This window comes from Carettochelys insculpta, chromosome 15 (assembly GCF_033958435.1).
Source record: "Carettochelys insculpta isolate YL-2023 chromosome 15, ASM3395843v1, whole genome shotgun sequence".
Classification (NCBI taxonomy): domain Eukaryota; kingdom Metazoa; phylum Chordata; order Testudines; family Carettochelyidae; genus Carettochelys; species Carettochelys insculpta.
The window spans coordinates 1,663,748-1,678,405 of record NC_134151.1 but is presented as its reverse complement, the minus strand read 5'-3'; the positions used below and the strand labels follow the sequence as shown (position 1 = coordinate 1,678,405).

General features: G+C 52.5%; 2 protein-coding genes across 2 annotated transcripts; both read left to right on the top strand.

Annotated features, from left to right (window-relative positions):
• Nucleotides 1-209: 209 nt before the first annotated feature.
• On the top strand, nt 210-3,670 carry LOC142021359 (protocadherin gamma-B2-like). Its single transcript, XM_075010069.1, has 2 exons — nt 210-2,708; nt 3,638-3,670. The coding sequence occupies exons 1-2, from the start codon at nt 210-212 to the stop codon at nt 3,668-3,670; spliced, it is 2,532 nt and encodes an 843-aa protein (XP_074866170.1).
• A 2,716-nt stretch (nt 3,671-6,386) lies between these two features.
• LOC142021358 (protocadherin gamma-A4-like) lies at nt 6,387-9,092 on the top strand. The gene is made up of 2 exons (XM_075010068.1): nt 6,387-8,813; nt 8,970-9,092. The coding sequence occupies exons 1-2, from the start codon at nt 6,387-6,389 to the stop codon at nt 9,090-9,092; spliced, it is 2,550 nt and encodes an 849-aa protein (XP_074866169.1).
• Nucleotides 9,093-14,658: the final 5,566 nt, after the last annotated feature.

Genomic DNA, 14,658 nt, shown 5'->3' with positions numbered 1-14,658 from the left:
TGGCTCGCGCTGCAGCTGCAGCTCCGTACGGAGGCGCGTCCCGCCGAGCGATTGCTCCGCCGCACTGCAGACCAGAGACGCGGCCGGGGTGAATTATCACGCGCTGTTTATTGCTCCCTCTGGAAACTGGCCTGGACGCAGCACGACTGGGCTTGTGGCGCTCCTCGCTCGCGGGGAGCTTTTGTTCCAGCGGGGACATACACGGCACAATGGTGGGTTCCCTTCATCTAACACCCGGCTGGAAATTCAGCAGAGCAGCGGGGACGGGGCTGGCGATACAGAGCGGAGAGCAGCCCGGCGGATTCAGATGGCAAGTCCTGGTCCTGCTATCCCTTTTCTCCGGCGGCGCGCTCTCAGAGCCGGTCTATTATTCGGTTCCAGAGGAAATGGGGCCGGGGTCCCTGGTGGGCGATCTGGCGAAGGATCTGGGCCTGGGTATCGCAGAACTAGAGCACAGGAAACTGCGCGTGGTCTCGAGAACAAAGAAGCCGGACTTTAGAGTCAGCGCAGAAAACGGGAATTTATACATAAACGACAGACTGGACCGAGAGGAAACGTGTGGGAAAACATTGCTTTGTGTCCTCCGCTTGGAAGCCCTGGTGGAAAACCCCTTGAATATTTTCCACGTGAATGTCGCAATCGAGGATATCAATGATAATGCGCCCCGCTTCGGCACCACTTCTGTAGATTTAGCAGTCAGTGAATCCACCTTGCCAGGAGCAACCTTCCCTCTGGGAAATGCCCTGGATTCGGACGTCGGGAGTAATTCACTCCAGGGTTACAAGCTCAGCGCCAACCAGTATTTTGTCTTGGCAGTGAGAGAGGACAAGGATGGAAATAAATACCCGGAGTTAGAACTGGCGAAACTTTTAGATCGTGAAAAGCAAAGTTCCCATCTCTTGACCCTGATGGCTTTGGACGGGGGACATCCAGTGCGAACGGGCACAGTTCAGATTCGGATTAATGTTACTGACGCCAATGACAATCCTCCCACGTTCACGGAAAAAGTGTACCACGCCCGCCTCCGGGAAAACCGACCTCAGGGCTCGTCAGTTCTGCAGGTGAGAGCCACCGATCTGGATGAAGGTTCCAATGCACAACTTACCTACTCCTTCAGCAACCTCCCAGACAGCGTCCGACAGTTATTCTTTCTGGATCCCCGCAACGGAAGCATCACAACGAGAGGTGGTATTGATTATGAAGAGGCAACTAGTTATACCCTGAATGTGGAAGCCAAAGATGGAGGAGGATTAGTTGGTCACAGCAAAATCGAAGTCGATATTCTAGATGAAAATGACAATTCCCCGCAGCTGACGCTCACCTCGGTGTCCAGTCCCATTCCCGAGGATTCTCTGCCCGGGACAGTGATAGCTCTGATCAATGTACATGATAAGGATGCTGGAGAAAACGGCAAGGTCAACCTTCGCATTGGAGAGGGATCACCTTTTAAAATCGTGTCGTCTTCCAACCACTACTACAAGGTGCTGACGGACGGGCCCCTGGACCGGGAGCGCACCCCGCAGTACAACATCAGCATCACCGCCAGGGACGGAGGCTCCCCCCCGCTGTCTGCCCACACCAGCATCCTGCTGCAGGTCTCGGATGTGAACGACAACGCCCCAGTGTTTGCGGAAGCCTCGTACACCACCTACGTGGGCGAGAACAACCCGTCGGGGGCCTCCATTTTGCGGGTGAGCGCCTCCGACCGCGATGCGGAGCGCAATGCGCGAGTGACTTACTCCATCGTGCGCAGCAGCGTGGCGGAGGGGCCCGTGTGGTCCTACGTGTCCCTGAACGCGCAGAGCGGGGCTGTGTACGCGCAGCGCTCCTTCGACTACGAGCAGCTGCGGGCGTTCGAGCTGCAGGTGCAGGCGGCAGACGGCGGGTCCCCGGCTCTGAGCAGCAATGTGAGCGTGCAGGTGTTTATTGTGGACCGGAACGACAACGCCCCTCGCATCCTGTATCCGCCGGCGGGGGCGGGGTCGGGGTCGGGGTCGGGGTCGGGGTCGTTGGATCTGGTGCCTCGGTCGTCCGAGGCGGGTTATCTGGTGAGCAAGGTGGTGGCGGTGGACGCGGACTCGGGGCACAACGCGTGGCTGTCGTACCACGTGGTGCAGGCCACGGATCCATCGCTGTTCTGGGTGGGGCTGCACAGCGGGGAGGTCCGGACCGCCCGCGCCGTTTCGGAGAGAGATGCTGCGAAGCAGCGTGTGGTGGCCCTGGTGAAGGACAACGGGCAGCCGCCTCTGTCTGCCACCGTGACTGTGAGCCTGGTGCTTGCGGAGAACTTGCAAGAGGCAGTTCCGGAAATGCGCGAGCGGGCGGGTGAGTCGGCCCCGGAGGCGGCTTTGCAGTTCTACCTGGTGCTGGCTTTGGCCCTGATCTCCTTTGTGTTCCTGCTGACGGTGGCCCTGGCCGTTGCCATGAAAGTGCGAACGGCCGCGAATCGCTCCGTTTTGGGATGTTTGAATTCTGACGTTTATTCCAGGGCTCATCCCAGTTACCCACCGAACTACAGCGAAGGGACTTTACCTTATTCCTACAATCTCTCTTTTGCCACAACTTCCGCCGATAATGGCCTTCAGTTCCTGACAACCGGTGGTCAAAGTGCTGTACCAGGGAATATCCTTTGCAGCAACGATTCCGGAAAGCTGTGTCTGAGCAGCGACAACAGGGACTCAAACACTCAGTCCGAGACGCTACTGGAGGTGAGCGAATGCGCTGAACTTTTTGATTGTGAATATTGTCCATGTCTCAGCATGTTGAGAGGAAACCTCTCATTTAAACTAGCATGTTCAGTATCAAAAAGCGTGTGTATTAACCTCAAAGAAGGTGGGGTTTTTTTGTGCTTTTACTTCCACCTAAGTTATAGCAGGAGGTTGTGAATTTTGAGACGTGTGTTCTGGTAGGATTGTCACACGTGAGTGCCACGTACCAGCTCATGTCAAAGGCCCCCGTCTTAACTGGGCACCGGCAGATGCAGGTGTGGAAGCCGTCTAGCTCGTCCGTGAGGTTATTTTGATCAAACGGGGATTAGAATGGGAGGAAGCACTCAGTGTTTAGACTGTGTGGGTTGCTTGTGAGTTGCTGCCTGCATTAATCTGCTTCGAGCTGTGTTTCATAGGATGGTATCCGAACCATTGTAGCGTGAGCCGTGTGAAAGTATGAATGGCCACGTGGAAGAAGGGAATCAATGAGAGGGAAGACGTTCAGTAATTAGGTCCATCTTTAAAAGGGAGATCCACGGGCAGGCATTGAAAGGGCTCGTTGGTCTGGGCACTACTGTGGTCTGAGAGCCCCGCCTTTTGGACTGACACGTTCCTATTCGTGTTCGTTAATTAGAAGGACGTTCACTGTTTTAAGCTAAAGTGTTTTGTCCTGTTCAGAGCACAGGGAGATCTTTTCAAATGTACCTTTGGCCTTTATTAACTTGGGTCCTTTATTTGTTAATACCCAAGTTAACCAGCGTAGGAACCCAACAAGCTACCTTAGCAGAAGTTGGCATGATATAGGAATGTGCTGGACACACCGTTTTAGACACCTCTGTGGATTTCAGTTATCTGCTGGGTATCTGCTTTGCTTTACTCAGGATGTGCCCGTGTTCCCTGGTTTGCGCATACCCGATATTCGCTTTCAGTGTGCAGTCCCTCGCCTCGCAGCATTTGATTAGCTCTCAGCATGCCTGGGATATCATGTTATCTGTACTTCTAGGAGTAATGACGTCTGTCAGGTTGTTCATTACCTGTAGCAGGTGCTTCTTTCCATGGAACGGGGTGCCGGATATGCAATTGGCATGTTTGTGTGTGAGGTATTCCTCCTTCCATACTAGATGAAATACTTCCTCGTTCAATCTTATGTGTCATGCGTTGTGTTTGATAGGGACAGTACGTTGAATGGAGAAAATATTTAAAGGAGCATTCCCTCAATTATGTCAGGTTTTTTCCCCGCGAGCAGAGCAGGCCCCTTTCCCTCAGAAATAGCTCTGATATCTTTGTTCTCTCATGACAAGGGAAACTGGAAAAAAAATCTGTTTTTTTGTGGTTCAGGTCTTAGGGATCCATGTATGGAGTTATACATTATGGAGTTTTCATTCCTGCATCTTGTGTTTAGAAAGTAACTTTTCTACCAATAAAGTTCTGAGCAAAGGCCTGAATGACCCATAGAAGCTGTGGATGTATTGCACAGGGTCCTTCAAACAAACAAGGTGGTATGAACTGCAGAGAAGGCACAATCACCAAGCCAGCACAAAGCAGCTTCTGGAATACCTTACTTGTTACAGAGAAGCCAACCCTACAGTACCCTTAAAGTAAATCTGCCTCAGCCCTTTGCCCAGGCACCCAAGTCAAATGTGTTGAGGTTTACAAAAAATGTTGTTCATCATGTAAAACTGTTCCTCCAGTCCCAAGGAATCAGACACATTACCTCCCAGGTTAAAGAATACTTCACATCTCACTGAAATACAGGCCTACAGCCAATTCTTATTAGCTAAATTGAGCCTATTTAAAATCTAAATACACCTACAGACATGAGTGTAGTTTCCGGTGCCAGGTTCACAGCACCGATGGCTTTGTAGATGCAAAGGGTCTTTCAGAGATGCTCCCTAGGCTGTAGTCCAATGATTGTGTTCAAAGTGTTCCCTTTAGGAATGGGATCTCAGGCCTGCGACTCCAATGTCCCTGGATGAAGCTCAAGAAGACCTGAGATAAAAAGGATCAGGACCTCCCAGACCTTCAAATAGTTACATGCCTTCTCTAGACAGATGAAGGCTTCAGGTGGACAACAGGCAATTATAGAGTCTTCCGAGCGTCCCTGGGGATTAGCTATATGGATTAACATAAAACAGGTGCCTGTTTCCCACCGGCTGCAGGTGATTTGCTATACACTTCAAATAGCTGATGAATACAGTATCGACAAATAACAAGCAGTCTGGCTGCACCTGAAAGATTAACAAATTTATTAGGTCATGAGCCTTAGAGGGTAAGACCTCCTTCTTCAGTATAGACAGGGCCCACTGGGTTAGACTGTTAACCTGCTATACCCAAAGTGCAGATCGGAGAGGAAACAGAGCAGAGGAACTACACAGACACATTAGCTACAATAAATTCTGCTTGTGGGAGAAATTCGACAATGAGCAAATGCTTCAGTGTCTTTTAGCAATGAGATAAAATCGAATGGGAGAGTCTACAGTGGAATCTGCTTGGGATAACCCCAAACTGGAGGGCACTCAGGGAAAATGAAAGCGAAAGCGGGTGGGAATAACCCACAGAGGGACTGGCACTGGCAGGGAATTAGGATTAATTGGATGCCATTGAGAATCCCCACAGGTTCACCAAGTCAGCCAGAGAGGAAATTCTACCAAAAGAATCCTTCGCACTGCAGGGGAAGCCCGGGATGGTGTGGAAGGTCTGAAGGCACAATTGACACATACACTCAGCATCACGGCAGAAAAGGGCGGGCAAATGTTCCCCCGAGATCCCGAAACAGGAAAATGACAATGACAGGAACTTTGTACTTTGAAGAACAGATGAATACAGCTTGCGAGGGGAAACCAATGATAAGGGGGAAAGCGGATGTTATTGATCAGATGGACAATCCTGCCCGCCTCTACCTTCCCCCCCCACCCGCCAGCTGCTATCTACAGCAGCCGCCAGCCCGGTTTCCGAAGTCTGTCTGGACAGTGACAGCTCTGATCTGTTGTGTGCGTCAGAGATGCAGGAGAAAATGGCCAAGTGAAACGTCAAGTAAAGTTTGGTAACTACTTCAGGATATCCCCTCTCTTAATCGTCATCATAAACTGGGCCCGGGGAACGCTTCTGAGTGGAGACAGGACATCGGGTGTAACATTGGAGTAATAGTCAGGGCCACTAGGAAACCGTCCTGTGTGCTGAGAAATACTTTCCAAAGCCTATGGTTTTACTTCGCGTGTTCAGTTTAAAATATACTTTAATGAGAACACCCATATTAAGTACAACGCTATCAGAGCAAAAAGGCAGCCGAGCGGTGCTTTAAAGACTAACACAATAATTGATTAGGGGATGAGCTTCCGTGGGACAGACCCACTTCTTCAGTGCGGGGAAGGTAACTGACACTCGCAGGAAAACAGAGCCCGCTCCATTTCTCGGCGCAACTGCAATAATAAATGAAGACTCTGAGCGTCGCTGTTCACCACCCGGGGAGAGAAATGGAACAGGCAGCCAGGCAGACCGACCCAGGCTGGGCGCGTCACAGCGCAGAGAGAGCTGAAATCATCCTCAAACCGCAGCAGCGCCCAGCAAACCCCCTCCGCACCCGGCTTGGACGATAAGCTCGTAGCAGGGAGGTTGCCTGTCGGCGAGCGCCGTGTTCCGGACCGGTTCCATTTCGGGCGCCTGGTTAGCGAGCTGGGAATGGCGAGCAGGCACACGCGGCTGCAAAACAAAGGGCGAATTCTCTTCTGCCTCTTCTGTGCGGGGCTGTGGGAGGCGGTTTCTGGACAGCTTCGCTACTCGGTTCCGGAGGAAATGCAGAAAGGCTCTTTCGTGGGGAACGTCGCCGAGGACCTGTCCCTGGACATAAAGGAGCTCGCAGACCGCCGCGTCCGCATCGTCTCCAGAGGTAGGACTCAGTACTTTGCTTTGAATCTTAAAAGCGGCCATTTATATTGCACGGACAGAGTGGACAGGGAGCAGATCTGCGGCGCGATAGAGACGTGTCTGTTACATTTTGAGATTCTAGTAGAGGACATAATGAAAGTTTTCAGAGTTGAGGTTGAAATCACGGACATTAATGACAACGCGCCCCGCTTCCCAAGAGATCAGCTGGAATTGAGAATCAGCGAGGTAACCGCGGTGGGAACCCGCTACTCGCTGGAGGAGGCTCAGGACCCGGACGTGGGAACCAATTCCCTGCGGGGCTATCACCTGAGCAGTAACCAGCACTTCTCCCTGGATGTGCAGACGGCAGCGGACGGGGACAAACACGCCGAACTGGTGCTGGAAAAGGCCCTGGACCGGGAGGAACAAGCCGAGCACGAGCTGATCCTCACGGCCACTGACGGGGCAGAGCCAGCCCGGTCCGGCACTGCGCACATCCGCGTCGTTGTCCTTGACGCAAATGACAACGCCCCAGTTTTCAATCAGTCGCTGTACGAGGCGCGTGTTCCGGAGAACGTGCCGGTGGGGTCCGTGCTGCTGAGGGTGAACGCCACAGACGCGGACGAAGCGGGGAACTCGGAGGTCACCTATTCTCTCCGGAAAGTGAAAGACAAAGCGTCTGGGCTGTTCCGAGTGGACTCCAAAACGGGGGAGGTGTCCACGGCGGGACAGCTGGACCACGAGGAAGCGGCGCTGTATGAAATGGAGGTTCAAGCCAAGGACGCTGGAGACCTCTCGGCGCGCTCCAGGGTTCTCATAACTGTCACTGATGTCAATGATCATGTGCCAGAAATTACAGTCACCTCTGCAATCAAGTCAGTGAGTGAGGACAGCCCGCCGGGGACTGTGATCGCTCTCATGAATTTACACGACAGAGACTCGGGGCGGAACGGGGAGGTGAGCTGCTCCGTGCCCGCCCAGCTGCCGTTCCGGCTGCAGAAGTCATTTGACAATTATTACAGTTTGGTGACCGAGGGAGCCCTGGACCGCGAGCGGGTCTCGGGTTACAACGTCACCGTCACAGCCACAGACGGAGGGACTCCCCCTTTGTCGTCCAGCGCAGCGATTTTCGTGCAAGTTACAGACATCAACGACAACGCTCCCATCTTCGAGCAGCCGTCCTACACTGTGCACCTGCCGGAGAACAACCCCCGGGGGCCCTCCGTGTTGTCGGTGCGGGCCACTGACCCCGACTGGGGGGAGAACGGCCGAGTGACTTACTCGGTGCTGGAGGGTGAGGTCCGGGAGCCTCCGCTGTCGTCCTCGGTGTCCATTAACTCGGAGACTGGGGCTGTGTACGCGCTGCGCTCCTTCGACTACGAGCAGGAGCGGGAGCTGCGGTTGGAGGTGCAGGCTGAGGACGGGGGTTCCCCACCGCTCCGCAGCACCGTGTGGGTGAGTGTGTTGGTGGTGGACGAGAATGACAACCGGCCGCAGATCTTACACCCGGCGGCGCCCAGCGATGGGTCGACGGGAGTGGAGTTGGCCCCGCGCTGGTCGGAGGCCGGCTACCTGGTGAGCAAGGTGGTGGCGGTGGACGCGGACTCGGGGCAGAACGCCTGGCTGTCCTACCAGCTGCTGAAGGCCACGGATGCGGGGCTGTTCTCGGTGGGACTCCACAGCGGCGAGGTGAGGACGGCGCGGTCCTTTGGGGACAAAGACGCCCCGAAGCAGAGTGTGGTGGTGCTGGTGAAGGACAACGGGCAGCCCCCTCTGTCCGCCACGGCCACGGTGAGGGTGGCGGTGGCCGAGAGCATCTCCGAGCTGCTGTGGGATCTGAGCAGCCCGTCGGGTCCTGCGGAGCCCCCGTCCGGGCTGAGGTTGTACCTGGTGGTCGCTGTGGCCTCCGTGTCCTGCTTGTTCTTCAGCTTTGTGCTGGTGCTGGTGGTGCTGAGGCTGCGCAGGTGGCGAAAGTCGCAGGTGTTTGAGTCGTCGTCGTCGAGTGTGAGTGTGAGCGGCGTTCCCGTGTCGCAGTTTGTGGGGCTCGATGGAGTCCGGGCTTTTCTCCGCTCCTACTCCCACGAGGTGTCGCTCACCGCGGGCTCCCGAAAGAGCCAGTGTGCTCAGTCTGAACTAAACTATTCCACTACCCTCTCTAATCGACCGAGCGATGAGAAAACACAGGGTCTTTTAATTACAGAGAACTGGAGGGATCCTGAGGGGAGCGAGTCGTTTACTCGGGTAAGTTCTCATTAGTTTTTTCATTTCGTGTGTCCCGGTGTAAGTACATCGCTGTAGTCAGCGGATAGCGGCTGCAGCGGGTGTGCCCAGCAAACATGCAGGGAGGCCCTGTTGGTCTGTGTGGGTGCGATCTCGGCAGAGCTCTCCCTTCGGCAGCCGGTACCCAGTCGGCGGAAGCCGAATTGCAATGCGATCTCCTACGCCGCAGGCGTGAGTAAGAGCCGGACCGACGTGTTGCGCTTGTTATTCGAGCGGCACAAACCCTGGTTCACGTTCTAAAGACAGAATTTGTTCGAGCGCGCGATCGTGCAGAACAAATCCTTGGAGCTCTCTGGGAGTTTCCCTCTTTTAAAATGCAGAATTCACCCGAACTTCTGTTTCTCACACCCAGTGGCCTTCCCAGGGAAAGCTTCGTCCTGCAACCTGCCGAGGGGTGTAAGTTTTGGGAGACACTAACACAAACTCCTGGGTCTATCGAGTGAAGTCGGCGTGTTCTGTGCGGAGTAACTTCTTCTTCTGGTACAAATTTAGACTGGAGAGGGAAAAGCAGCTTTAAAGTAAACTTTGGAACAATCCTGTTGTTACAATTTGCTTAGGAGAATAACACGTGTTTGAGGTGTTCGGTTCGCTGGTTTCGGGAGGGGCTGTTCGGGGTTCCGGTCAGCGCTGGGTTTCCAAACAGCAGTGGCAGCTCAAAACACTTTCTCGCCACCTGTGCCTAGCGCCGTTGGTGCATCCAGCAGGCAGCCTGACGGTTTAGGCACAGTGGCGCGTGCAGGTGTAACCTCCAGAGTCAAGGGCTGCTCTGCCCGGGGTTTAAGGACAAAGTGCACTTCAGGGTGTGAGTGGTTCACACGGGTCCTCTAACACGTTTAAACAACGCAGATCGGCTTGAATCCACCTGCCCAATGACACTGGCTGCCCATTCAACAGCAAATCAAGTTCGTAGCACTTGGGCTGACTTTCAAGGCTCTCTGTAGGATAAACTTACGGTAGAAGAGCCGTTTCAGTGACTCCTCAACTCCTCTGGCCATGGCTGTTCATACAGGGCCCTAGCAAATTCACCGTCCAGTTTGGTCAATTTCATGGCCAAAGGATTTTAAAACTTGTAAATGTAGTGCTTTCAGCTACTGATATTTCGTCGCCTTGTCAACTGGGGGGTCCTGGGGTCCATCAGAGTTGGGGGGGTCACACAGTTATTGTGGGGCGGTTGCATTACTGCTGCCCTTATTTCTGTGCTGCTGGCAGTGGTAGCTGGGGGACTGAAGTGCCTTCAAAGCTGGGGAGCTGGAGAGTGGAGCCCACCTCTGAAGGCAGAGCAGCCACCAGCAGCACAGACATAGAGGGGGCATGGTATGATATTGCCACCCTTCTGCACGGCTGCCGGTAGGGGCGCTGCCTTCAGCACTGAGTGTCCAAGTACCAGCTCTGCAGGCCGGGCAGAAGTGAGCATAGCCAAACTGAACCCCGACCCTTAATATTACCTTGCAACTCCCTTTTCTGTCAGGGCCCCCCAGCTGGAGAAAAGTTGGCCTCCCCCTTTGAAATCTGTATAGTACAGGGCAGTGGTGTTCAATCAGGCCAGTCATGGGCCAAATCCCAACTTCCAGATGCTTTTGAAGAGACCATGAAATATTTTTATTTACTTACAATTATTAAACATTTTTATTATTTTCTCTGAAGTCGGACCTTGACCAACACATTCGTATCGTGACAAAAATAATTGACTGCCATGGTAGAGGGTAAAAGACCACAGAAGGCCAGATTTCATGCGGGGAGACCAGATTTTATAGTCCATAACCTGTCTTCCATTACTGATTTCGGCAGCACCCTATTTACAACACTAGAGTCAATCGGTAATTCCAACATTATCACCACACACACAAAGTCAGTCTCCAAAACAAGGTGGGCAGAGATTTTTAACAACTGACTCATAGGTGGACATTGCTTTTTTGTGCTGGCATTTGCCGGTAGTGAGTACTGGCACCTCCAGCAGCCCCAGTAGTGGGATTGGGGGGAGAGGGGGAGCCAGGTGAGGGGCGGGGGGATGCAGGGAGACCCAGGTAAAACCCACTCCTTTTATATATAAATATATAAATAAAAAAGGCACTATAGTTAACTCATTCTTGGAGAGGTAAAGGAAAGCATTGTGGCTTTGTATAGAATATGGAAAACACTTTATGATGTTGTTGTTACCAGTATTATAACACTGGAAGGAATCTGACCAGAAAGACCATGTGAGGTATCTGTGAAAATATGATTTGCCAAGTATGATCTTGTTTATATGTTTGTACGACGTTTGCATTGTGAGTTATAGGGATGTATGGTAGACCTGTATTTCCAAACATTTGCTATGTTTCTGGGTGACACCTCTACATAGGTCATCAGCACTAAGCTTGCCTGATGGCCCATTACGAAACATAGAAGATTAGGTTTGGAAGGGATCTCAGGAGGTCATCTAGTCCAAACCTCTGTTCAAAGTAGGACCAACCCCAACTAAACCATCACAGCCAGAGTTTAGTTAAGGTGGCCCTCAAAAACCTCAAGGATGGAGATTCCCCCCATTCCAGTGCTACACTACCCTCCTCGTGAAATAGTTTTTCCTAATATCCAACCTGTACCTCACCCACTGCAACTTGAGACCATTGCTTCTTGTCCTGTTATCTGCCAGCACTGAGAATAGATTGGTTCCATCCTCTTTGCTATCAAACCTCCCTCCATCTCCACCACCTCTTTTTTTTTCTGCAGACTAAGCATGTCCTTTTCCCCTCGGACTGTCCTCCAAAGTCATGTCTCAGCCCACTAAGTTTTAATCTGCCGTTCGTTGGATTCTTTTTAACTTTTCCACGTTCTCTCTGTAGCGAGGGGCCCAAAATTGGATGCAATATTCGAGATCTGGCCTCACCAGTGCCAAAGAGAGGGCAATAAACACCTCTCTTGATCTGCTGGCAATGTTTCTACTAAGCTGTTAACCTTCTGGCACACTTGACTGATTATCCTACTTTTCATTCACTGTAATCCACAACTCCTTTTCTGCAGAATTACCAACTAGTCAGTCAGTCCCCACCTGGTAACAGTGAATGGGATTTTTCCGTCTTAAGTGCAGGACTCTGTAGTTACCCTTGTTGAATCTCATCAGATTTCTTTTGGCCCAGGCCTCCAATTTGTCTAGATAACTCCGGACCCTATCTCTGTTCTCCAGCATATTTATCTCTCCCTTCGGTTTTGTGTAATCTCTGAATTTGGTGAGGATGCAAGCCATCCCATCATCCAGATAATGAATGAATGAAGATCTGAACAAAACCAGCCCCAAGATGACCCCTTGGGAACTCCACGTGATACCCTCTGCCAGCTAGACATTGTGTGTTGATCACTCTCCATTGATCCTGACAATCTAATCAGCTTTCTATCCACCTCATTATCATGTAGTATATATTCTTTAGCTTGCTGTCAAGAATCCCCGAGGAGAATTTTATCAAAAGCTTAGCTAAGTCAAGGTATATCACATCCACCACTTTTCCTATATCTATGGAGCCAGTTATTTCATCATAGAAGGCGATGGGGTTGGTCAGGCATGACTTGCCCTTGACATCAGCTGTACAATGAACCCATTGAGACGGCAGAGGTTATATCTTCTTAGTCATTAAGACATATAGGTCATGCCTCTAGACAGAGAACTCTAAAGCTGTTCAATGTTATGCTGTGAAGATTATGTTTGGGACAAAGGAAGTACCAGCCACAGGGCACAACAATAAAAAGGCAGCTGTGTCTTCTCTATTGTTTTCATTCCTGCATCTTATGTTTAGAAAGCAACTTTTCTACCAATAAAGTTCTGAGCAGAGGCCTGAATGACCCATAGAAGCTGTGGATGTATTGCACAGGGTCCTTCAAACAAACAAATTCACCAGTACTACTCAGAGCCTGATACAGGGACTTTGAAGTCTCTGTATGTATTTGAGGGCTTTATCATTTTAAAATTTTCTTCTTGTTCTTTTTCCTTGACCCTAAAAGATTGGCTAGTAGTGTGAAGTTTTCAGGAAGGTTCAAACTAATACTGCCTTGGGAAGGCGGCTCGCTCCGTGGGACCAGAACATTCTGTGTAGTGAGCAGAACTTTTCAGTAAGTTTTCAATGTACTGGACCAATGTGCAGCCTGAGAGCTGGGGAATTGGAATGTAGCAAATGTGGCAGTGTGGTGTCTTTTAGCTTCGTGCAAACGGCAGACTGCTTCCCTGGGCAAGGCAGCGTTCTGGTCAGCATCCTGGAAGCGATGGGGGTTGGGACAGCCGGCCTTCAGCACCATCCAGACCACATTAGGCCTGCCCCTTCGCCACAGCTGCGACCATGCCGCCCAGCCGCTGCAGTAGCAATTTAAAAGGCCCAGGGCTTCTGCCACGGCCAGCAGCCTGGAGTTTGGACCCTTTTGTAACCCCACAGGCCTGAAGCGACTGCCTCCTTGTGGGCTGGGCTGGGCTGGCTTTGTGACTGGTTGGTGAGTTTAACTTCAGTGTGAAGCACCACTGTGGGGAGTCTCTGCTCTCCCGTTGGCAGCCTGGCCCGACCTTGGCATTTTCTGTGCGGGCTGCCTTGTGCCCCCGCAGTCACACGCACAACGCTGGTTCCTGAGAAGAGGAAGCAAAACCCATCTGCGCTCTCCAGAACACAAACATTTCACAGCATCTAAGAAGAAGTCTTTTGTTCTCAGAGTAAGGACAGAATTAAAATGCCAGCACGTGTCCCACGTCTCCCGTCAGCTCCCTGGCTCCTGGGAGCACATGGAATAATAAAAACTACAGCTCCGCCTTCATTGTGAAGCGAGTAAACTCTGACAAAGAGAAGTATCGGAGGGGTGGCCGTGTTAGTCTGGATCTGTAACAGCAACGAAGGGTCCTGTGGCACCTTATAGACTAACGGAAAAGTTTTGAGCACGAGCTTTCGTGAGCACAGACTCACTTCATCAGATGCTGGTCTTGGAGTCTGTGCTCACGAAAAAAAAGTGAGTCTGTGCTCACGAAAGCTCGTGCTCAAAACTTTTCCGTTAGTCTATAAGGTGCCACAGGACCCTTCGTTGCTGTGACAAAGAGAAAGCGACTATGAGTTATGGGGGCGTCCGTGCGTGTTTGGCCAACCTCTTGAAATCTACCGGAGCTAGGACAGACTGGGCTGGGCATGATCGTATTAACAGTTAGATGACAGGGATTAGACTAGTTTTCCTGGTGGCCGGCTCTCGCTCGGGGACTTCAGCACTTCTGGAAGCTGCAGTTCTCCGGCTGAGCTCTGAGTGCCGCTGTTGGCTGACGCCTCAGCGGAGGTGCAGCCGGAGCCTGGTTACACTGGGTGCCGGGTAATTGCTCAGTCACACAGCGCAGCTGAGAGAAAACAAGCCAGAGGGACGCGCTCACGGCGCCGCCAGCACAGGGAAAGGCGCCGTTCTCCGGCATCTGCCGCTCAATTAGTCCGAGAAACTGACTTCGTTTCTCCCCGTTGCTTGGAATCTAAACCCTCGATCTGGATTTAAAGAAGGGAGCGGACGCGAAAGTGCCCGAGATGGGACGCGGCCGCCGCGAGCCGGGCCGGGCGGTCCCGCGGCAGGTACCGCTGCTCGCCTTCATGCTCGCTGTGCTCGGCCGGGCGGGCGCGGAGCAGCTCCGCTACTCGGTTGCCGAGGAAATGCCCCCGGGCTCCCTGGTGGGGAACCTCGCCGAGGACCTGGGCTTGGACGTCAGAGACCTGCCGCAGCGGAAGCTGCGGATCAGTTCGGAACAGCCGCACTTGAGCCTGAACGGGGACAATGGCGACCTGCGCGTGGCCGGCCGGATAGACCGGGAGGGGCTGTGCGGGGAGAC